The 24,788-nt window shown below is 45.6% G+C and overlaps 1 protein-coding gene across 1 annotated transcript in view; it reads right to left on the minus strand.

Moving 5' to 3' along the window:
- Nucleotides 1-484: 484 nt before the first annotated feature.
- The window catches only part of WBSCR16 (Williams-Beuren syndrome chromosome region 16), a 25,235-nt gene continuing 931 nt past the window's right edge, over nt 485-24,788 (minus strand). The window contains exons 2-12 of the mRNA XM_015568563.1: nt 21,207-21,335; nt 20,270-20,336; nt 19,156-19,207; nt 17,379-17,463; nt 15,247-15,311; nt 14,372-14,488; nt 9,677-9,764; nt 8,679-8,852; nt 6,266-6,351; nt 1,349-1,443; nt 485-1,230 (exon numbers count right to left, since the gene is read on the minus strand). Coding sequence (XP_015424049.1) covers nt 1,366-1,443; nt 6,266-6,351; nt 8,679-8,852; nt 9,677-9,764; nt 14,372-14,488; nt 15,247-15,311; nt 17,379-17,463; nt 19,156-19,207; nt 20,270-20,336; nt 21,207-21,335 — 941 coding nt within the window. The 3' untranslated portion in view covers nt 485-1,230; nt 1,349-1,365. The remainder of the gene's footprint in view (nt 1,231-1,348; nt 1,444-6,265; nt 6,352-8,678; nt 8,853-9,676; nt 9,765-14,371; nt 14,489-15,246; nt 15,312-17,378; nt 17,464-19,155; nt 19,208-20,269; nt 20,337-21,206; nt 21,336-24,788) is intronic.

Genomic DNA, 24,788 nt, shown 5'->3' on the forward strand with positions numbered 1-24,788 from the left:
TGTGGCTCGCGAGCCGCAGTTTGCCCAGTATTTATGCCAAGTCCTAGAACACCCACCTCAGCCTCACAGTCCGCCCTCGGTGCTCGAAGGCAACAGTCGCCAACCTTTCGGACCTCACGGACCACCAGTTGGCGACCGCTGGCCTAGGGGATCTTGTCCTGTGACATCTACTCCTAAATCTAGCCCTAGCCAATCTTTTGACATAAAGGCTGAAATATCCAAGTCATTCAAGTTATCTATAACCAATAACTTAACTGGATTATCAGTTATTTTTATACTTCTTTATTCCAATTGAACTGTGGGAGTAGACTGTTTAGAAAATAGTTTTCAAACAGGACTGTCTTCTACCATATTTTTCACTGGCATCTAGTAGCCTCTTTATCAAATGCCTTGTTTTTGAAAGCTAATCTCTATAAATGAGCAAGTAAAATAAAAAGACCTCTCCAGCTCTTAAGAATAAAAATGCAGAAAATAGACTTTATTTCAAAAGAGGTTTTTAAAATATTTTTTTAAAGAATAAGACAAGTTACATTACTCTGTTTTCCACAATTTCTGGATCTCTTCTCCAGGACTGGCACTGCAGCCAAGCTTCTGCGGATGTGCTCGGAGCCCTCAGCCACAGGAATCTGGCCTCGATCTCCTTCCAGCGGGGGCTTCTCCCCTTCTCCCAGCCAGGCAGTGAGGATGGCTACGAGGCTGATGGCAGCCATGAGCCCATGGGGTGCCGAGCTGGCGCCCACTCCATTTTCAGGGAGAACCCCAATCTAAGCAAAGGATTTCGGCATGTCCCACCAGCAAGCTGGCTTTCAGGGTCCGCTTTGGGAGGGGAGACCTGAATGACAACCCCAGGCCGAAGCCAGCCGGCTCCCTCAGTCAGGCTGGGCTGCCCCGTGCCCACACACGCTCACCCTACCTCTGCTGTGCTCCAGGGGCTGCAGAAGCCTCCTGAGCACTGCACTCTGTCAGGCTCCTTTCAAGATCAAACAAAATGCATATCATGAACAAATATTTGTGAAGACCAGTTTCTCGGGCCAGACGTGACTCCAGAGGCCATCCCGTGCTCCCAGGAAAGAGCCGAGACATTCTAATGATCCTCACCACGCTGGGGCCGCAGGGCCTGGGGCCCATCTTCCTGCAGACCAGCCCAAAGGCAGCCGTGATGTGCTGCACTGGCAGGTCTCACCAGAGCAGGGCCCACGTCTCCAGACTTCAGGTTGCACCTCCTAAGGGCTTTAGGAGAGAGAGTCACACTTCATGGAGGGTTCTGGTCCTCTCTGAGCCCCATCAGAACCCCGCGGGCTGTCTCTGTTGAGCAATCCAAGTGGGTCTGCGGCCAGGGCAGGCTCACCTGGGTCAGCAGGAGATTTAGATAAATGACTTGGCCAGAGTCACCATGTGATCCACACCACAGGCCACATCCACGGGCTCCCCAGGCATTGTCACCTGAAAAACAAGAGCCAGCACACAGTGAAGGGAAATGGCCAACTGGGGGACAGACAGGCTTGGAGGTGGCCCCAGCTGGGCCTGATCCGGGCCCTGCATCTTGGTAGGTGACTTAGCCTCTCTGAGCCTTGGCTCCCTCCTCTGGGTGATAAATGGGGACACTTACAACCTACCTAGCAGGTCTGCTGGGCCGAGCAAACACTATCACCATGGAAAGGCCATCTGAACTCCCCACCTGGTCAGCAGTGGGCGTTACTGTCCAGCCCCCAAGAGGCCACTGTGGGCACAAGCACGAACCCTGAGTGACATCCCACAGAGGTTAGTCCCCTGTGAGTATGACCCCGCCAGAGGGCAACCCTGTTCTCCGGCCAGGTGTTGAGTAGCCTTTCCTAGTGTCACCACCGTGGCTCACTAGAGCGGCTGGAAAAACCCTTTCTCCTGCTCTCAGGTCCACTTTGGGAACTAGGCCCCTGACCCCGGGTCTTTACCCACTTTTCCCCCAGCTCCAGCTCCAGACATGGGCACATGAGTCCTGTCACCCTCAAGGAGGGACGCTGACTGTGTCTCAGAAGGCGCCCAAGGCCTGGCCAGCAGTCCTGCCGACACTGCCCATCCACGCTGACAACACTCAGCACAGGAAGGCCCGACTCTCAAGGTAACAGCAGCCTCCTGGGATGTGGAGGCCTCTGTTTGCCTTTATTTATTTATTTAGGTTAATCCTCACCCAAGGAAATTTTTTTTTAGAGAGTGAGAGAGAGTAGAAGGGAGGGAAGGGGAGAGAAAGGGAAACGTTGATGTGAGAGACACATCAATTGGCTGCCTCCCACATGTGCAAGATGGAACCTGCAATCCAGGTATGTGCCCTTGACCGGGAATCAAACCTGCAAACCTTCAGTGCACAGGCCAACACGCTAACCACTTAGCAACACTGGCCAGGGTCTGCCTGTTTGTCTTTAAAATGACTCATTGTTCACAGCCTGGCCTTGGAAATGGGTGTGTCCACGACTCAAGGATTTCCATACCCACATGGCCACCCCAGTTCTCCAGAAAAGGGGCACTGTCTACTGGGTGCGAAGAGAAGCAAATGCCACGTACACTGTTTTCTTAGATGGCAAGTTTTAAGACAGTGCACTTCTACTACTTACTCCTCAGCCCTCAGCCCTCAGCTACAAGGGATGCTGCTTTTCTGAGCAGATCCGAATCCTGCCATCCTGCCGGGGTGGGCAGTATACAGCTGGAAAGGGGACCTGTAACAGCCTGTGGAGTGTACTGAGCTTAAGAGGGAGAGGCCTACTCCAGATGGCCTGGCCTAAAAGCCCAGAGGCAGCATTGCCGACCCTGCAGCTTGGCGCCTTTGGCATGGAGAGACAAGTCCATTAAGGGCTCCTGGCCACAAACAAGTGGACGCTAGTAACCAAGTTGTGCTCCCCTTCCCTCCCTCCCTAAACAAATGTCTTTGGCAAAGCCTATTAGAGAAATCACTAAACAAACAAGAAGCCCTGCCCCAGCTCATTGCAAAGGCTCGGAGAGGCAGAAAGCGTTCCAGGCTGGCCAGGGACGCAGGGGAAAGCATGCCGCCTCTGAGGTGACCAGGCCCAGGCGAGCTCTTAGCAACCCCCCAGGGCCATTAGAGCACATTTCATTGACCACTGTGGGCGGGGGAAGTGCCCCTCTCCGCAGTAACCTGCAGCCCGGCTACTGCAGTTACCACCTCTGTCCTTGTTCCCCAAGTGCTCTGGCCATTAGTGCCCAAGGCAGAGTAGACCACTTGCCTTGTTTACTCGCCAGGACTATGGCCTGGCCTCGGAGGCCCACCTCTCTGTGGCGCGGGGGGTGGGGGGCGTTAAGCAGTCACTCGCAGTCTGTCTCTGAACCGAGTCCAGAAGAAGAATGCCCTCAGCCATGTTTTATTTTTGTCCTTGTCAAGGTTAAAAGGAGCTTCTATTCTAAACCAATTTACGCTCACAACATTACTGCAAATGGACACAGTTCTAAAAACCAAAAGCACCTGTAGCTTGAGTGACTGAAAGGTTTGAGCAAACTCAGTTTAGGAACATCTCTCTCCACAAGGACACGTTCCTGAAACAAGCGCCCAGCAGGTGAAGGACACGGGAAGGCTGAGAGCACTGCCCCTGGGCAGTGGCCGGGCCCAGCAGACTTGCTGCTCCCGCTTGGCTGCTTCTGAAATTTCCTTCCTGGCATAAGCGAGCAGGCTGAGAAAGGAAAAGAGCTTGGCCCAGAGCGCCCAGCTGCCACAGGGCACCTCTCCCCCGAGGTGGCCATATAAGAAGGCTGAAGGCCAGAGGGTTTCCCAGCCTGTGCTCCCAAACCCAACCTGGTACTGACCAGAGGAACATGGCGAGGGGGCAGCACCGCCTGCAGCAGGGAACATCCTGGAAAGCTTCGGAAGGAGAGGTTTAAATCAGGTGGCTCTGATGTCACCACATGGGCCTACAAACTGAGGGAGAAGCCCAGGTTCTGTGAGTCCAAGAACAACTAGTTAGTGCCTTGTAGGCGCCATAAATAAGACTTTACTCTTCCTTTTTCTTTTTTGGAATCCTTTTTAAATGATGGAACACAGCCCACACTGAGGATTAATAACAAAATACAGTGCTTTAAAGCTTAAAAACCTCCTGTAATTTTTTTTTTAAGTGAATGCAACAGAACAGACAGAAGGTCCAGCTACCCAACAACAGACAAACTGAATATTTAAGGAATCCAGCTTGGTTGATCCAAAACCTGGTTCCTGCCACCACCTTTGTCCCAAGCCTCAGCCCTGCACCTCAAGCTTGCAGAGTGGAGAGGCCAGGTCACCAGATCTCAGCACCATTCTTCAAGCTCTCTCCTCACCCATCCACAAACAGCTCCACAAATGTACAAGGAGGAGGACAACAGTTTGGCAAGAAAGCAGCCAAGTGTCCCTTTGCTGATGGTACAGATGCAGACAACAACATTCCCAAAGGGAGGTTTGATGGGTGATGAGTCAATGAAGGGGGGTCTGGTATGAGTGGCAAGTGGTGTCAGCCCCCAGCAGCCTGCTCCTTCCAGCTTCATCGCAGGGCCCGAGGCCTGGCCCAGCCATTTCAATAAGGAACATGCTATCAGATTTCAAATCTCAGTTTATGGCTGTCCTACGTCTTCACTCTAATCTGGAGGAAAGGGAGGCAGGTGAGGAGACCCTCGTCACAGCAGTCATTTGTCCAAAGCCCAGGTGCTTTACTGTTTCCTAAGCCCCCCTGCAGAAAGGCCTTTTGGTGGGGTTCGAGAGAGGGCAGTGAGGAACTACCAAGAAAACAAGCAGGATGTTTAAGTCACATGATCGGCATTTCCATTACCTGCGGTACCATCCACTGTCCGTCAACTGCCTCTTATTCCTCACACAGGATGACATTTCCTAGCTCAGGGAATAAGCGAGGGAGCGCCAGCCAGCTCAGGGACAACTCTGGTCCACAACCAATTTTTCTAACAAGTTCAAAGTCTCTATTTTGACCTATTCTCTTAGAAACTGCACCTACTGTTTTCATAAAGGAGTCAGGGCCTGCCAAGTTCACAGGGACCAGGAGAGTCAGCAGCGAGGGGAGGGGCAGTGGAAACAAGCCCCTAAAACAGTGACGGCGAACCTATGACACGCGTGTCAGAGGTGACCCATGAACTCATTTTTTTGGTTGATTTTTCTTTGTTAAATGGCATTTAAACATATAAAATAAATATTAAAAATATACATCTTTGTTTTACTATGGTTGCAAAGATCAAAACATTTCTATATGTGACCCGGCACCAGAGTTAAGTTAGGGTTTTTCAAAATGCTGACACACCGAGCTCAAAAGGTTCGCCATCACTGCCCTAAAATAACAAGGAGCCTCAAAACCTTCTGCAGTGAGTTCTGGACAAAGCCTTACTTCATTTCTTTTGCATTTTTACATGTGTTTTCAAAAGATATTTTACACAATTTCAAAGCACATTATTAAAATCAAACTTGTTAAATACTTAGACATGTGCACGCTCGCGCATGCACGCATACACACACGCACTTCCATAGGCAGAGACTGTCTCTGGAGGGAACATCAGACACCAATTCTGGTGGCTGCCTCCGGGATAAGACATGGGAAACTGATTTTTCATAATACACTTTGAACAAGGACATATGTTCTGTATTCAAAAAAATAGCTTTTTTTAGAACTTAAAAAACCTAGTAAACAACACTAAGATAAACTACAATTGAAGAAAGAACTTTTTCTCCTTTAATTTTGAAATGAGCCTTTTTGTCTAATTGCATCTTCCCACTAAGAAAAACCTTTATTTTTTCACTTTGGTGCCTGTGGTCAGGCATTCTAAATATTAAACATCCGGCTTTCTTTTAAATTCACTGTAAACATTCCTCGGCACAGGCCTCTGCAAACAGCTCCTGGCATGCCAACTTCTCCATTTCCAACCTTTCCCTGTCAGCATCGGGGCCTCGCGGCACCCGGCCTGCAGCTAGCTCCTCTCGGAGGCGTGCTTCTGTTTCCTGCTCCACATCCCCAAGGATAGCCTCCTACAAGGCTTCTTAAGGGCACCAAGGAAGGGAACCCTCACAGGCCATTCCTCCCACTGCTCACTCAACAGGCCACAGGAAGGAGCAAAGGGCAATGAGCCCACAGCCAGAGAAGGTGGTGCTGGGCGCTGGCTCTGCGGCCTCACCTGATGCCACAGAGCAGGAGGAGGGCAGCTGGGACCCGGAAGCGGGGAGGCAGTCCTGGGGACCCGGTGCTGGAGCGCTGCTGCCACATCAGGTGCATCTGCCCAGTGGGCCTGCCCGCAAGCCCGCCCAACCCAGTCTTACCCTCCATGGGAAATACTGGTCTTCTAGGCGGCCAATTCCCAGGCACCCTCGGATGTTTTTGCCCCAAACAAACAGCTCTCCTTTGTCTGCAAAGAAAGGAAAATGGTGGCTTGGTTGGGACTAGGCCAAGGCCAAGTCTCCAAGAAGAGGAAAGGTCATGAGAACAGGTTTTCCAGAACCTGGTACAGACAGAGCCCAATGTTAAACTTCAACTTCTACCAGACAAGTAATGCTTCCTTTTGAAGGGAAAGTATACAGCCCCATACCAAAACCATGTCCTAGCCCGGACTTAGAGTGTCCATCATGTGAGAGACGAGAATGTGCGTGGAGCAGAGGGCCAAGGAGGCTCCTGCACAGACCACTCTGCTCGCACCCCATGTGGCCCCCCACCCACAGCTATGTCCAACTAAACCTTGCCTCCACAAGTCCTGAAATACAAGCATCCTCAAAGTAGGAAGATTGCCATTCCTTGTCTGGGTTTCCGCATGTCAAGTGAGGGACACATGGTGACTGGGTACCTCTATGGGCCAGGTCTAGGTCTGTGTGCTAGAGGTGGGACAGGACAGTGACTACACATGCTTGGTTCCTGTCCTCATGGGACTAGTTGAACAGCTAGAAATAAACAAATGATCAACCCCATACATACATGCTTACACACTAACAGTACCAAGAAGGAAAAGGACCCAGAGGCTGTTATAGAGATAGCCCAGGGGACTGCATCTAGACCGGGGCTCTGGAAATGTCAACCTCCAGGAAAGGACCCAGACATGGCAGGGCAGCCTCCCACAACCAGCCTTCAGTTCTGACTTCTATCCCCATCAGCTTTGGGCACTCCTTGATGCAGCGGCCCTATTTAGCTCCCCCACACCTGGCAAGCAGAAGTAGAAAAGGCAGGGGAAAGCCAGGACCAAAATAATCTGGGCTGATTAAATAAGGAATCCTTTCGTTACAAGCTGTCAGAGCCCCTTTGGTCTGTCCAACACCCTTGTCCTCCAGCCTCAGATTTTACGTGTTTAACAGAACAATTCAGTCTGGTCCTAAACTGTTAGACTTCAGGGTAAACCAACCAATCCCAACTCCCAGCTGGCCTGTGCAAACGCTGAGCATACAGTCAGGGGAGAAACCCAAGCTCTGACGTTCTCTCTACTGAGGGACAGTAACTGGCACTAGGGGGAAAGCTATCTAGGGATTTCATTTCAGTGTGACCCAAAATGGCCACACGGATGACACCACACAGAAACAGTCTACTCTAGTGGAACACTTCATGTGGGCTTCCAGGTATGTGGCTTCGCATACCTGGAACAGTCTGGAAAACAGATCAGACACCTCCAGAATTAGTCCACAATGACTCTTATTTACTAAGTTGAAGTAGCTTTTAAAAACTCCCAGGAACTAGGTTCATTTGCAAATGGCAGTGGCTGAGTCTGCCTGAGTGGCAGTGAGCGATCCCCACCCATCAGCGCTGCTACCACCTGGTGCTTTAATGCAAACGGTCAGGCAAGACTGACCACCAGCACAATGGTCCGCACTGCAGCCCCAAGCCTGGTGCTCAGACAATTCTGAATGGTGATCATCTGGAGCAGTCCTCACAGAGCATGGGGCCAGAGCACACAAACAAGAATGACCCGAACTGACTGTCCCAGCCAGATGTTTAAAAGAAAACAATTACTTACCATGAGACAAGGAAATAGTGAATTTGCTTGAGAATCACAAAATGAAATTAAATTAATACAGTCTGATGATTCAAGTCAACTAAAGAGGAACAAATTGAACCAGCAGTCACTGTGGTGGAACAGGAGATGTAATCAAGAAAAGCACACATTCTAGAGGTCTGCAGAGTAACTGGATATGTTATGGCTGTGTCATTTGGCAAACCTTTGCAAAAATCTCCATTTCGGCCTTCCCTTTGATCATTCTCTCCCCAGCACTTTGGAGAAACTGGGCAGATTTACTTCCACAAAACCACGGACAGTCTTACAAGTCTGCCCCTTGCCATCCCACATTCCTGGGTCAGACTGGGGTTTGGGCTTCATCAGGCAGTGCGATTAAGCCCCACACATTCATTTCCTAATTATCTACCATGGATTTGCCAAACCTCTGCTGGTTTTCCCCCAAACCCCAACACACTCAAGGGTCCCCTCTCCTACCACCAACTGGTATCCTCTTGAGAAAACTCACTTTCACATTAGCCTGACCACAAACCAAATGAACCAAGACAAAACTCCAGGATGAAAAAAAGATACACATTATACAACCCCAGGCCAAACAACTTCTGGATTAGCCGCTCTCTTTAATTATCCATACAAGGGTACCGCACCGCTGGTGAATGGAAACAGAGCTGCCACCGTCTGAGGCTGAACCCGAGAGAGTGGAGCTCTGTCAGTCTCCGGGGCCGCATGGCTTGGTCACTTACTGGTAAGGGCAGCAAAGTGGCTGAGTCCACATCGAATGCGGGAAACCTGGACGTCTGGGTTGAACTCCGTTAAGCCAAAGAGAGTGGGTGGAACCATTTCTGGAAGAGCAGTTTCCACTAGGTTTGGTCCTTTCCCAAGAATTCCATAGCCCCAGACAAAAACATGTCCTTCTCCTGCATTACAGGAAAAACAACGGTCAGTAAGTCAAACCAAGAGCAGCCCTCACTCACTAGAAATTCAAATTGCACCACCAAGAAGCATTACATCCACATGCATTTTCCCCCTCCTTGCTTGGCAAGAACATGCTGACAGATATTTCATGTTTCTTTTCTCCTCTTTCCAATTCTTGTTTGTGGAGTATGTGTAGCCAGCTCACCAATCTCAGAATACAAACTTCCTACATCCTGAAAGTAACCTGGACAGGACCAAACCATAAATCACCCAGAAACCCCATATGAACACAGGAGAGCCCTCGAAGGACAGTTTCTCCCAACAGCTCTGTGTTTCACAGTGATCAAAAGACCAAGCCAAGTAACTAAACAACTTTTGGGCAGATTCCTAAAACTCTAGAAATGATTTTTTGGTTATAAAAAGTTTAATGCTCATCAGTGGTACCAGATGTTTAATCCGAGAGGCATGGACCTCAGTATCTAAACCCTAAGGCTCTTCTCTCTGCCTTTGTTTCCTGGCAGCTCCCTGGAGAAGGCAGAGCTGGAGTCTCTGGCCCAGGCTAAGGGACAGGGAGAAAGTTCACTCTCCATTTCAGAGGTCTGCTACAGAATTACTAAGCTCTGTGCTGTCTACTTATATATCACGGCTATTATCTTTCTGTCAAGAATGTCACCGCACCCTCTATTAGCTGAACTCAATCTAACTAGATTTTCCCCCACCCCCCACCCACTCAGCCAAGGTCTGCTGCCTGTGAGTCCAATGGACACCGACCTTTCTCTATGCAACCCACCTAGAGCTGAACAGTGACTCTGCAAGAGGGTCTCACCATTTAACACAGCACAGCCAGTGCCACCACATGCAGCCTGCTTCACCTTGCCCACTCCTGAGAAGGGTAAGCACCGCGGGACGTTCACCTAAATCAAAGGAAGGGTCCACACTGTTAGGAAGACAAACCAGTGAGAACTTGGAAATAATCTGGTCTTGTGTACAGAGTGTGTAAGTCCCAGTTCATTTATTCAGCCCACAGGTATTTCCCAAACATTGAACATATGCTACCTATCTAACTAGGTATTAGGGATGAGGAGGAACAAGAGACCTGGTCCCTCTCTTAGTCTAGTGGAGGAGGCAGCTGCCAGCCTAAATTAACATAAAATTAATTTGTGCTCAATGCAATGAAGGAAAGTACATGGTCTCTGAGAATGAATGTCAGGGAGACCGACCTAGTATGAGGGGAGGAGCAGTCAGGGAAGGCTTCATTTTTCTCCTGCTACCTGAAGGATGAGTAGAGGTAACTAGGTGAGGGGAGAACAGGATATTCCAAGGAGGGGAGATGGAATGTGTAAAGGGAATGAGGTGAACATGGCACATTCAGGGAGGTTAAACAAGGTCAGAGTGGCTAAAGCAGGGAAACGGGCGGGGGAAAGGGGACACATAGTACAAGATGCCGGTGGGGAGAGGGCAGCCAGATCATGCAGGATGCTGTGGAATTTCTAGAGGGGAAGAAACACTGTGGACTTAGGTAACAATGGAGGAGGACCAGAGCATGGGGAGGAGCATGAGTTCACTCTTGAATGTACTGAACTCACAGTGTGTAGAGCTGACCAAGTGGAAATGTCAGGTGCTACTTAGTGATGTCTGGAACTCTGATGGGTAAGCATAAATGGTATGTGCAGCCATGGGTATGGCTCGGATCTTCTAAAGGGGGACTATGGAGAAAAGAAGAGCAAAATCCACGCCATGAGGATCTTCAACATTTAAAGGCCTGGCACAAGAAGAGACCCAGTAAATGAGACCAAGAAGGGCCTGGCCAGCATGGCTCAGTGGTTGAGCTTTGGCCTATGAACTAAAAAGTCACTGTTCAATTCCTGGTCAGGGCACATGCTCTGGTTGTGGGCTCGATCCCCCGTGTGGGGTATGCAGGAGGCAGCCGATCGATGGTTCTCTCTCATCACTGATGTTTCTATCTCTCTCCCTCTCCCTTCCTCTCTGAAGTCAATAAAAATATATATATATTTTTTTAAAATGAGACCAGAAAGGGACACTGAGAAAGCTAAGAGAGCACTAGAAGAGTCTAGTCATAGGGCAAAAGGAAAAATGGTTTTCACAAAGATGTCACAGTCAATGAAAAATGCTGCTGAGAGGTCAAGAAAGATACAGAGTGGAAATGTTCTCTAGATTCTGTATTCTTCTTCTTAGCAACATAGATGTCATTGGTATCCCTATCAAGAGCCACTCAGCAAACTCATAAGGGTGGAAACTAAATGGAATGGACTGACAATGAGGAAACAGATAGTAAGTCAATGTAGCTCCTGAGAAGCAGGCGGTAAAGCAAAGGGGTAGGGATGGGGAGAATGGAAGGAAATGGAGGAGCCACCTAGGGCTTTAAGATGGAAGACATACAAGTCAGGTGAAAAGACTGATGGAGGCACCAGCAGAGGACAGGTTAAAGTTTTGGGAAAGAAGGCCCAGCAGATAGAGGATGGCTCCTGAAAAGGTGGAAGGCGATGGGATCCAGGGCAGAGAGAGAAAAATCAGCTTCTGCAGGAAGAGAAACACCTCCTCCACCGCTGGGAAAGGAATGGGTCTAGGGTGGGTACAGACACAGGTACGTGTATGTGAGCCATAGCAGGAAACTGAGGGCATTCTCATCCAAGAGCATCTGTTTTCTCTATTAAACAGGAGGCAGGATCTGCTGAGAGTAAGAGATGGGAGGGTCAGGGGTTTGGAGAGTGAGATGTGGCCAGCTTAGCCTTCCAGCAGGATTTGGTCTTGGCGCCTCTACTGAGAAATAACTTTGGAAAGATAGATTGTAAGTGCTTCAGTGAGAGCCACAAATCTTCACAGATTCACTTTCAAACGGAAACAGCTGAAAGATAACAGTCCCTAAGTTGACTCCAAAGGAATAAAGGAGCTTACCAACCCAGAAACGTAGGCCCAGATAAAGTGGGGCTGTCAGGATGGGGTGGGGCCTCTGCTGCTTGGCTCTCAGAGCGGCTTCACCGCACCGTGCCCTGGCACGAGGCCCTCGGCAAGCACTGAGAAATGCTCTCGCACAGCCACTGGAACACACCACTGCTGTCACTGACAGGATGAGGCTTAGACCGCAGTAAAGAATCTTGGTTGTGATGGGCTACTTCTAAGATGACCCCTAATAATCCCAGGCCCCTCCTATTCGCACCCATGTGTAATCCCTGCCCTGTGTGGGGGCTGGACCTACTGACTTCCTTCTTTTTCTTTCCTTCTTTCTTTCTTTTTTTTTCCAGAGAGGAAGGGAGAGGGAGAGAGATAGAAACATCAATGATGAGAGAAAATCACTGATGGGCTGCTGCACGACCCCCTACTGGGGACCGAGCCTGCAACCCAGGCACGTGCCCTTGACCAGAATCAAGCCTGGGACCCTTCAGTCCACAGGCCGACACTCTGTCTGCTGAGCCAAACTGGCTCGGGCCTGACTTGCTTCTAATGAGCAGAATACCAGCATCAGGGAGGGAAAGTCACTGCCAAGACGAAGTGATAAAACACTGGCTTCGGTCTCACTGGCACTCTCTTGCCTTCTCATGTGCTCACTCTGATGAAGCCAGACGCCATGTTGCGAGTGACTACATGGAAAAGCCTACGTGGCAGGGAACCATGGGAGGCCTGGCCAACAACTCTGAGCTGGCTGACTGCCAGCAAGGAAGTGAGGCCCCAGTCCAATAGTCCACAAGGACCTGCATCCTGCCAGCAACCCCAGTGTGGTCCTGAAAGCAGAGCCTTCCCCAGGTGAGCCCTAAGATGACTGCAGCTTTTGAAAGACTCAGAACCAGAAGACCCAGGTAAGCCACCCCAAGATTCCTGCTCCACAGACACTGTGAGGTAACAAATGTGTGTTGTTTTAAGCCACTAAGTGTCGGGGTCATTTGTTATGCAGCAATGACAGGACCCTGGACCTGTCCCCCACAGGAAGGCCGGAGAGACGTTTTCCTCAGGCCTTGGCATTAGGAAGAGCAGTGCTTCTCCTGAACACTTTGTTTGCTATTTATTTTATAGAAACAATGAATCATTTCATTGACCGTTTTCTCTCTGCTTTGGCTACTAGGAAACTCAGAGCCAAATCTGCAACCACTTCTAGCCGCTGAGCCAGACCACAGAGAATGCATTTTTTCATCTCTTAGCTGATCTTAGTTTTCCTTTGTGCAAGTTTATCATTAACATATATTTAAAACCCCTTCTGAAGAAAAAAACAAACACAACCTTCTGAATGTGTCAAAATTTGATATTAAAGAATGTAGTATGTTTTTTAAATAGTCCTTATCTTTTAGCGATACATACTGAAACTTCTATAAAAGAAATATGATACCTAGGATTTAAAATAATCCTAGGATAGAGTAGATGGAATTATAGATGCAACAAAATTGGCCATTAGGGAGTATGGGCTTTTTTTTTGGGGGGGGGGGGAGGGTATATTAGGGGGGCAGATGAGGTTAATGAAAATGTCTGGAATTAGATAGTGGTGATGGTTGCACATCCTTGTGACTATACTAAAAACCACTAAATTATATATTTTAAAATTGTGAATTATATCTCAATTTTTTAAATGGGCCATTAGTTGGTAATTGTTGGACATGGGTAATGGGTATATAAAGATTAATTAAGCAGTGAGCTCGACTTTTTGTTTAAATTTGAATTTTTCCTTAATAAAACATTTAAAATTCTACTGTATTGTAATCATGGTGGCTTGGTTCAGTGAGAAGGATGGCTAGTGGTGAGGAGAGGCTGCAGGCATGGCTTCTGAGGGGCTGCTAGTATTCTACTACTTGACCTAGGTGGAGCTGCACAGGTGTCTTAATTGAGCTGCATGCATATGATCTGTGTGCTTTTGGGGCATATGTTACACTGCAACAAAACACAACAGTGTGACATCGTAGGAACTTAGGTAAATAGCCTCATTATCCAGGCATACCTAAAATACTGCCCTAAACCAGGACTATTTCATCAAAGTATTGATTAAAAAAATGGCTTTTGCACTTAAGCTTTCTTTCTGGGCTCCAATGAAATTGTCAAGAACTTGGAACCTTACCCAGCTGATGTGGCTCAGTGGTTGAGTGTCAACCTATGAACCAGGAGGTCACAGTTAGATTCCCTGTCAGGGCACATGCCCCGGTTGCGGACTCAATCCTCAATAGGGGGCATGCAGCCGAACAATGATTCTCTCTCGTCACTGATGTTTCTCTCTCTCCCTCTCTGGATGACATGCAAATTCATGAAGCGTTATATATATATATATAATGCTTTAATATATATATATATACATATATAATGCATATATACATATATACATATATATACGTATATATACATATACATATATATATATATATATTTTAAGATCTTGGAGCCTTGAAGAGGCAGTCTTACAACAGGTTAGGTCTTAACATTCTAGCACTTTATACATCACACTTTGGTGAAGAACCTCTTAGAAATGTCCTTAACACGCTATATTTATACACCTCCCAGCACCATGCTATAAGCGACCTCATACCTGTGTGGAGTCCGTGACAGAGGCCAGCTGCAGATACTCAGAGTTGCCCCAACCAAAGAGGTCTCCATCAGCCGACACAGCCAGGCAACAATCACCGTAGGTGGCAACCTGGACCACCTTCACTCCTGCAAGGTCTCCACCCAGCTTGGTGGGTACACTGGTGATATTGTAGTGACCCAGACCTAATACAATAGAAAATACTTTTAATAATTTATTCTCCAACTTACACAGACTTACTATAGGCCAAACACATTTTGAGCTCTTTACAAATATCAAAAACCCTAACTGTTCCTCTGCATGCCAGGCAACTTCCATCTCCATGTGCTCTCAGAGGCAGAAAAAGGCATCATTGTAACTAGATCATATGAAAACTCCTGGACTTTTCTAGGTCCAATTCAAGTTAGAAAAGTTCTCAACATGAAAGCCCACTATACAAGGAACATATGAGACCTTGCATATATTAAAACGAGCAACTTCTAATGCACTGCTGAGCTTGCTGGAAAAATCAAGGACATCTCTACAGTTCAGCCACCCAAAAAAAGTAAACAGAAACAGGCAAATCAGCGTGGTAAACAGTAAACAGGACAACACAGGGCTTGCCTGAAGGACAATGTCATTATCAGCACTTCAATGGAGGGTAATCACTGAGCAGCATAGGGAGGCAAAACACTAAACCACAGACTCTGGCTTCCAGGGGCTTCCTCACAAGGGGCTCAAAGCAGGGTCATACTGGCATCAAAAGCTACTACCAACAGAGTAAAAAGGCAAAATGGGAGAAATACTTGCCTTTCCTATCCTAAGGTACCTTTTAAACATAAGATGTTTTAGGTCCCTCCTTAGGACCGATACAGTTAGTATGATCCATAAAAGAACACCTTCACTCCTGCAAGGTCTCCACCCAGCTTGGTGGGTACACTGGTGATATTGTAGTGACCCAGACCTAATACAATAGAAAATACTTTTAATAATTTATTCTCCAACTTACACAGACTTACTATAGGCCAAACACATTTTGAGCTCTTTACAAATATCAAAAACCCTAACTGTTCCTCTGCATGCCAGGCAACTTCCATCTCCATGTGCTCTCAGAGGCAGAAAAAGGCATCATTGTAACTAGATCATATGAAAACTCCTGGACTTTTCTAGGTCCAATTCAAGTTAGAAAAGTTCTCAACATGAAAGCCCACTATACAAGGAACATATGAGACCTTGCATATATTAAAACGAGCAACTTCTAATGCACTGCTGAGCTTGCTGGAAAAATCAAGGACATCTCTACAGTTCAGCCACCCAAAAAAAGTAAACAGAAACAGGCAAATCAGCGTGGTAAACAGTAAACAGGACAACACAGGGCTTGCCTGAAGGACAATGTCATTATCAGCACTTCAATGGAGGGTAATCACTGAGCAGCATAGGGAGGCAAAACACTAAACCACAGACTCTGGCTTCCAGGGGCTTCCTCACAAGGGGCTCAAAGCAGGGTCATACTGGCATCAAAAGCTACTACCAACAGAGTAAAAAGGCAAAATGGGAGAAATACTTGCAAATCAAATATCTGATAAGAGATTAAAATGCAGAATATACAACAAATTCAACAACCACAACAAAAACAAATGACCCAATTAAAAAATGACCTTCTTCAAAGATAATATACAAAAGGGCAAGCAATAAGCATATGAAAAGATGTTCAAATCACTAATCATTAAGGAAATGCAAATCACAAATGAGATACCACTTCACATCCATTAGGATGGCCACTAATACAAAAACACACAAAAATAACAAATATTAGGGAGGATGTGGAGAAAGTAGAACTTCATACATTGCTGGTAGGAATGTAAATGGTACAGCTACTGTGCAAAACAGTATGGCAGTTCCTCAAAAATTTTTACCTGGAATTACCATATGACCTAGCAATTCCACCTCTGTGTATATACCCAAAAGAGTTGAAAGCAGGGTCTCAAAGACATATTTGTACACCTATGTTCACAGCAACATAATTCCAATAGCTAAAAGGTAGAAGCAACAGATGAATGGATCAACAGATGAATGGATAAGCATAATGTGTTATATACATACAAGAGAAAATTATCCAGCTTTAAAAAGAAAGGAAATTCTGACAGATGCTACACAATGGATGAACTTTGAAGACATTATGCTAAGTAAAATAAGCTAGTGACACAAAGAACAAATACTGTATGATTCACTTATACAAGGCACCAAGAATGGTCAAACTCATAGAGGCAGAAAGTAGAACAACAGTTGCCAGGGGCTGGGAGGAGGAAAGAATGGGGAGTTACTGTTTAATGCGTATAATAAAGTTTCAGTTTAACAAGATGAAAGAGTTCTGGAAATAGATGGTGATGAGGGTTGCACAATGCAGATGTGCTTAATATCAGTGAACTGTACAGCTCGAAATGGTTCAGATGGAGCCGTAACTGTGAAAGTTGTATTAACATGAAAAACTATTTTATATAAATTTAAATGATAAAACAAACATATAAAAATCACATCAATGCTATCATTACAACATAAAAAGATATACTTATATGAACAAGGACTGGAAGAAAATAGGAGACGGAACAAAGACAATTTGGTGATAGTAGGATTACTGAGGATTTAAACAAAGATTTAAATCTTAAATTTAAAGGCCCTTCAGATAAATTTCAAAAACAAAAAGATTAAATATACAAGGTGTGAAAGCTTATCCCTCATTCCTTCCTCCCTTAATGATATTCTTCTGAAATCAGTTAAAATGGAGCTCCTTTTAGGCGGCACTTGTTTCTTTACAAGGCTCAGAGCTCCTTTGTTGAGGAGTGGTTCCAATCCTCTATGCAATTCTTTATAATTCATTCCTATGGGAATGGGGACAGGAGAAACGATTATTGTTCCCCAGGAAGCATTAAGAGAGGTAAGAGTCAAATTAAGGAAGATGGGTTCTAGCCTATGAGAACCCTACAGCTCACAATGCCATACTGCACTATCCCCCGGGGTGAAGGTACAATACCTGTTTGCCCATCCGCACCCCATCCACAAGAATAGACTTCTCCTTTATCCGTTAGGAACAGACTATGGTCCTGACCACAGGTGACCTATCAGACAAACAGAGGTAAGGTTGATGAGAATTCTTCGAAGCCCAGCATCCTAGTCAACGGACCTGAAGCCCAGTACCATTCCCTACCGCTCCGGAGCACCAAGCAGATGGGGTCCAGCCAGGGAGGGTGCCCCACACTGTCTCCATCTCTTATTCATTCTCAATGTACTGCACCTAGCAGTCTCCCACTCCCCTGAAACTGCTCTTAAAGTGCCAGGTGTGCTCAGGAGCAAACCTAAGAGCTCCTCCACTGCCTCCACACCTGAGGAGCCACTCCCTCCTCCAAAAGCCGTTCTCTTCACTATTCCCCTTCTGCCTCTCGAAGCCTCTACTTCCTACCCTTCAGCGGGGGACTCCTCCAAAGTTCTGTCCCCTGCCCTCTTCGCTCCAGCCTTCACATTTCCCAGGAGACTGCATCCATTTCCAAGGCGTTCACTGTCACCTCCGCATGGTTACCTCCAGTCCCAACAAATCCACTGAGTTTGGACCTATTTTCCTAACTGTCTAATGAAAAGCACTCTTTACTGAACACTTAATATGTCAAGCACTTTGTGCTAAGTCAATAACCAAGACCACCCAGTAAGAAACTGAATCTCTGAGAAGTTGGGTAACTTATCCAAAGTCACCCAGTTACTATGTGGAGAAGCAAGGAGTTAAACTTACATCCCTGTGACTTTGAAACACTACATTCCACTGCAAATCCACTCTCACTCCTCCGAGCACCCCCTCTCCCAGCCAACCCACGCCTGCCCCTCCTCCAATAGGTCCCTATCTAGGTTGAGAACATGAGCAGCCAAGTCATTTGCCTATGCAATCATGCTCAGCTCCCTCTAGCACACTCCCTGCCCTGCTAATCAAGGCCCAAACTAGTCAATTCTCCTTATCTGTCTCCCACCATCCCTTCTCCCCACAGCTTCCCAAGTGACCTTCATCCCTTCCTCGCCCCTCTACTCCATACCATGGCCAAAGTTACCTTTCTAAACAGATATTGATTTGGCTGTCACTCCCCTTGATTAGAACCTTTGATAGGCCCCAACTGTCAAGAGGATGAAGTCTAAACTCCTTAGCAAGGCATTCAAGACCTCACACTGTCCACTCTCAGCCTGTCTTCCAGTCTATCCCACACCACTCCCCATAAGCACCCCAAACTCCAGCCCCACTGCACGTTCTCAGCAGTCAGCGCCTCCAGCTGCTCCCTCCCCTCTGCCAGAAAACTTTTCCTCCCATCCTTCCCCAGTCTACCTGGTCAATTCCTCTGCTACCTCCCCCATGGTGCCTTTTTCCCTTCCATTCCACCCCTGCTAGACTTAACAATTCCCCTTCTGCTACTTCTATAGCACTCTCTGTATACGTTCACTTATTTAGGTATTCATTGTAAGTACCGACCACGTGCCAGGCACTACATCAGGAATGGGAATAACATAAAGCCAGGCCTGATCACAGCGCTCTGATACAGCTGGTTTTTTAACCTGTGTCTCAGACTAGGGTGTTATCCCCCAAACCTGATCAAACTTGGTCCGCTGGCGATCTACTGCAAATTGTGGCTACAGTAAGCAAGCAGTAATTTTTACTGAATGATTTATTAATTCAGAAAATCTGCCTACCAAGTTTGCCATCACTCCACCCATCTGTCCCCCTTTCAAAGTGCCCCAGGGAGCAGGATAAGTGGCTTTCAGCCCATGCCTCTTACCTGGACCACTTGTCCATCGAAGTCCTGCATCCTATGGACCTTGTGACTTTCACTACACCAGGAGCAATTTGGGGAGAAGCAAGAGGTATGTTCATGGCAAGCACTGTGGGGCTCTGGCCCCTCCCCTGTCACCCTTAACTGTGGCCCCCACATATAGTAACTATTAGAGAAACTTTCATGGTCAAATATAAGGCAGAATTAGGCCAAGGTGTGAAAGTAAAACAAAAAAAAAAACAAAACCCTTTGATGATTTTCATATGCTGCCAGAGTTGAGACTGGTAGTATTCTGAACCACCAGCACAATGCAATGAACTAGAGGGAAAACGTTTTTTTGTGTTTTTTTTAAGACTAAATGAATAAGACTGAAATAGAGGGGAATTTTTGAAGTTAATCAATTTGGTTAAAAATACAAAACTAGCCAAGGCCGGTTTGGCTCAGTGGATAGAGCGTCGGCCTGCGGACTGAAGGGTCCCAGGTTCGACTCCGGTCGAGGGCATGTGCCTTGGTTGCGGGCACATCCCCAGTGGGGGATGTGCGGGAGGCAGCTGATCGATGTTTCTCTCTCTTCGATGTTTCTAACTCTCTCTCTCCCTTCCTCTCTGTAAAAAATCAATAAAATATATATTTTTTTAAAAATACAAAACTAATTAAAAAAACTTCTACACATCACAATCAATGCTCATGCGCCCTTCCCTCCCACCTAGCTAATGAATGCCGTTCAACCTGCAATGGAACAATCTTCTCCACAGTTTCCAGTGAGTTCTCACTGTTCCTCACACACATGAGGAACCCTCTTACTGCTCTGTGGATCTATCACTCAAGAAATGTTTAATGCCGAAACCGGTTTAGCTCAGTGGATAGAGCGTCGGCCTGCGGACTGAGGGGTCTCAGGTTCGATTCCGATCAAGGGCATGTACCTGGGTTGCGGGCACATCCCCAGTGGGAGGTGTACAGGAGGCGGCTGATCGATGTTTCTCTCCCATCGATGTTTCTAACTCTCTATCTCTCTCCCTTCCTCTCTGTAAAAAATCAATAAAATATATTTTAAAAAAAGAAAAGAAAAAGAAATGTTTAATGTTTAACACAACTGGGGAAAGGGATAGCAGGAACTTACCTGTAAATTTCATCTTCAACCACTTTTCTTCCACATTGCCCGTAAGAATTGTTTCCCATGCTGAAAACTAAAAAGTAACACACCCAATTAAATAAGATTTATTTATTTTAATAAAATAAAATAAATTTATTTTATTTATTTCAGATTCATGGAATCCTAGAATGTCAGGACTGGAAGGGGGTCTCAAAAGTGACCCTAGTCCAACCACTCACTCTAGCTGCCATTTCGTTTCCTTCTCCAACATTCGCATCCTGCACAGGCAGAGCCACAGACATGCTGGGGTCTAGACCTGCCACAGCAGTGTGCACCACCTTCACTGTCCCTTCTGCCCTCCCCTCTGGGCCCTAGTTCCCCCTCTCAGAAAGCCCACCTTACACAAGGTAAGCACCTCCTGTGAAGGCCTCAGCACCCCCATTTCTTAAACCTGTCACTAGGTTGCCCTTGATGCAAAAATTCCTCTTGAAAAAGCTCCTAAACACTCTCTTCACCTTTTCCTACAAAGCACACTTAGCCAGAAAATGAAATTTGAAAAATTTAGTCAAGTTGGCCTTTCCATAGAGACTGCTGTTCCGGAGAGGGCGGGGGTTACCCAGAAGCCTGGACACTAAAAGGCCCCACCACCTGGAAGGAGTGTTTAGCCAACAGACTTCTTTTGGAAGCAGCCCAGCTCGGTGAGTTATGAAAGGAAGGGAGAGGCCGTGGTAAGGCTGCCTGATGTGTGTTGTCACACCTATAGATAACCTAGATTTTCCCAAGAACCACAGAGAGCGGAGAGCATAAAAGATTTAGCAAGATCTGCCCAATACAGCTCTCTTGAGCATCCTACTGATCTGCTCAGGAAATGCCAACAGCTTCACTAAACAGACCAGGCTCAATCAAATGAGCCCCTTTAGGCCCAAAGGCAAGAAAGAAGTTCCCCTCCTCCATCAGTCCTTACCTCCTTCACTGTCTGTGAGGACAAGCGAGTGGGCTCTGCCGCAAGAGACCTGCAGCACCCGTGTCTCCTGAGGCCTGTCCAGAGGCAGTGGGACCGGTGAGGGCTCCAAAACATACTCGTATCCCCTCGCTGAAACAAAAACAGCCGGATTTATTACACTGTCTGAGAGTCACAGCACTTCCGGCATTAGAAATCGTATCATTGAACGGCCTCATTTTCACTCAGTAAGACATCGGAATGACTTACTCAAGGCACATAAGCTGGTAGCCAAGCTAGGACTGGTCCCCAACTCCCAACCCACTGCATCCCATTGCCTCCATCACACACTGGGTTATTGAAAAGCATAATAGTCTTTTAATACCATTTGAATTTTTAAGGAAAGTAAAAGCATTTTCTTCCTGAAATACCCACTAAAACTTCTCAGTGAACAATAAACATTGTTATATTAAGAGGAAGCAAAAAGAATACGTAGATGCATTTACTTGCATATACATTAAATCACTGTAGAAGGATAACCTAACAACTAAAAAGTAACACCCCAAATAAATCAGTTCTTCAGATTCATGGAATCCCAGAATGTCAGGACTGAAAGGGGGTCTCAAAAGTGATCCTAGTCCCGTGGTCGGCAAACTGCGGCTCTCGAGCCACATGCGGCTCTTTGGCCCCTTGAGTGTGGCTCTTCCTAAGCCTTAGGAGTACCCTAATTAAGTTAATAACAATGTACCTACCTATATAGTTTAAGCTTAAAAAATTTGGTTCTCAAAAGAAATTTCAATCGTTGTACTGTTGTTATCTGGCTCTGTTGACTAATGAGTTTGCCGACCACTGTCCTAGTCCAACCACTCACAGGCTGTCTTCAGGGACATGTGGCTGGGAGGACAGAGGTGGAAAGCAGACTTTTCATCATATAGTCTACACTGCCTTTAGGATTCTGAATTATACAAAGAAGAAAATTTTAATATTCCAATAAGAGGAGAAATTTTTTAGAAGTCATTGTACAGAAGAACCTTACTGTTCTTTACAATCCTACTAAAGAAGCCAGATTGGTCTATGTAAAGAATTCCTCTTGTAGGTTTTAAATGATGGGCTTTTGAATATTTTAAATGTAGGCTGGAGTTAAGGAGAAAATCTGCAAATTTACTACTCCTCAACTTATACCCCACTAAATAACCACTCTATTTTTCTCTTTTGAACCTCATGCTAAAAAAGATTTGCCTGCCTGGTCAGCATGGCTCAATGGTTGAGCGTCAACCTATAAACCAGGTCACGGTTCAATTCCCAGTCAGGGCACATACCCGGGTGGCAAGCTCAATCCCCAGTAGAGGGTGTGCAGGAGGCAGCCGATCAATGATTCTCATCATTAATGTTTCTCTCTCTCTCTCTCTCAATCCCTTCCTCTCTGAAATCAATCAAAATATATTTAGGAGGGAAAAAAAACAAAAAAAAAATTTGCCTACCAAATAAATGATTACTGTTATAGCAACAGACCTGCCCATTTGTTTCATTAGTGGCTAATATAATTTGCAGACAGTTTTTGATCAGCATGGAATAATATGCTTATCACAGTAAAATTATATGACTCTAGGCAAAAATCAAAGAAACTAGACAATGTTGTTAGTTTATACAGCCTTATTAGCCGAAAAGATTCAGTACTTTAAAATACTGAAGAGACTCACATGCCCCACTACTATCTGTATGGACCCCTAAGGGCCAGGAAGCTGTAAATACATAACATTTAAAGGGCATCTGGCTCTAGATCCAACCACCAGTTGACAGGAAATATAAAGGATCATGTTAAGTGGAAATGCAGGCAGCAAACCCCAAACTGAAAAATTCTATAGGATAAACAACCTGATTTCTTTAATAAATAAATTTCAAAGGAAAAAGATTAAAACAGACTTAAACACTTTCAAAAGTCTTATCAACCAATTGCAATGGCTGGATCTTATCTGGATTTTGATTCAAATAAAAAAATTTTAATGGTTTCAGAGAGGGAGAGAGAGAGAGAGAGGTAGAAACATCAATGATGATAGAGAATCATTAATCAGCTGCTTCCTGCATGCCCCCTACTGGGGATCAAGCCCACAACCCAGGTATGTGCCCTGACTGGGAATCAAACCATGACCTCCTGGTTCACAGGTCGATGCTCAATCACCGAGCTACACAGGCCAGACTCAAATAAATTTTTAAAATAAAAATTTAATGACATTTGTGAGACAACTAGCAACTTGAACACTATCTAGATATTTCATGATATTAAGGAATTATATTATTAATTTTTAAAAATATATTCCTTTTTTTTAATCCTCACCTGAGGATGTTTTAGAGAAAGGAAGGGAGGAAAAGAGGGAGAGGGAGGCAACATTGATCAGTTGCCTCCTGACCAGGAATCGAACCCACAATCTAGGTATGTGTCCTGATTGGGAATTGAATCCTCAACCTTTCGGTGTACAGGACGAAGCTCCAACCCACTGAGCACATTGGCCAGGGCTATTGTTAATTATTTTTAGGTGTGACAATGTTGTTTTACTTTCTTTTAGAGTCCTTACTTTTTTAGATATGTACTGAAATATTTATGAATGAAATCAATAACGTTAGGATTTGCTTCAAATGTATTGAGGGGAAGGTGGTGGAAATTAATAAAACAAGACTAACATGAGCTGATGACTGCCGAAGCTGGTGACAGTACATGGGATGCATTACTCTATTCTGTCCATTTCTGCATATATCTAAAATTGTTCTTAATGGTATAAAAAATGTAATGTCACATCTTACAGCTAATAAGACTTCAATACTAACTTAAGAATTCTGATATAAAATCAAGTGGAAAAAAGGCAGAAAATTAAACATATGCTGTGATCAAAATAAAATACGTTTTTGTATATGAATGAGAAAACAGAAAAAAATGAACAAAAAGGTCTGTTCTAGTATATATATCTAGGTAATTTCTCCCTTAGTTTAAAAAATGTCTCTTATTGTTCTTAAAATACTATTTGGCTAATGTGTACTTTTAAGAATGTCATAAATAATTTCTTTATAATGTCATTATAAATAATTTTTTACAATCCAACTTTCAAACAACTGGAATAAAGACTCCATCTTAAGGATTTAATTGAATGCCCCCCCCCTACCCCCAGACCAAATCCTAGGTACTGTAAAGTGTTGCAGGCTCTCTGCAAGATAGGAAAGAAAGGTCATCTCTTAGGGGTCAAAAAGGAACATCTCCACTTATCAGCAAATGCCTTTTTGCCTAAAGATTCAATTTAATTACACCAAAGAGGTTGAAAAACAATCTAGCCCAAATGATTTCAAACAACATCCTTCAAGACTGCATCTATTTTGTTGTTATGCTTTGGTTTATGTAATGACTAGTGGCCTGGTGCACAGATTCACACACTGAAAGGAAATTAATTAGAAGAAATATTTTAATATCGCTATTCGCCCTTTCTCTATAATAGAAGTGTCAACCAAATTCACAATCAACAATGACAGATCAAAACACACGTGTGCTTTATATGTATCACGCATGTGCAAGTCAACTTAGTCTTTTATATATATACTAGAGGCCCAGTGCACGAAAAT

Source organism: Myotis davidii, unplaced genomic scaffold (genome assembly GCF_000327345.1).
Source record: "Myotis davidii unplaced genomic scaffold, ASM32734v1 scaffold424, whole genome shotgun sequence".
Lineage (NCBI taxonomy): Eukaryota > Metazoa > Chordata > Mammalia > Chiroptera > Vespertilionidae > Myotis > Myotis davidii.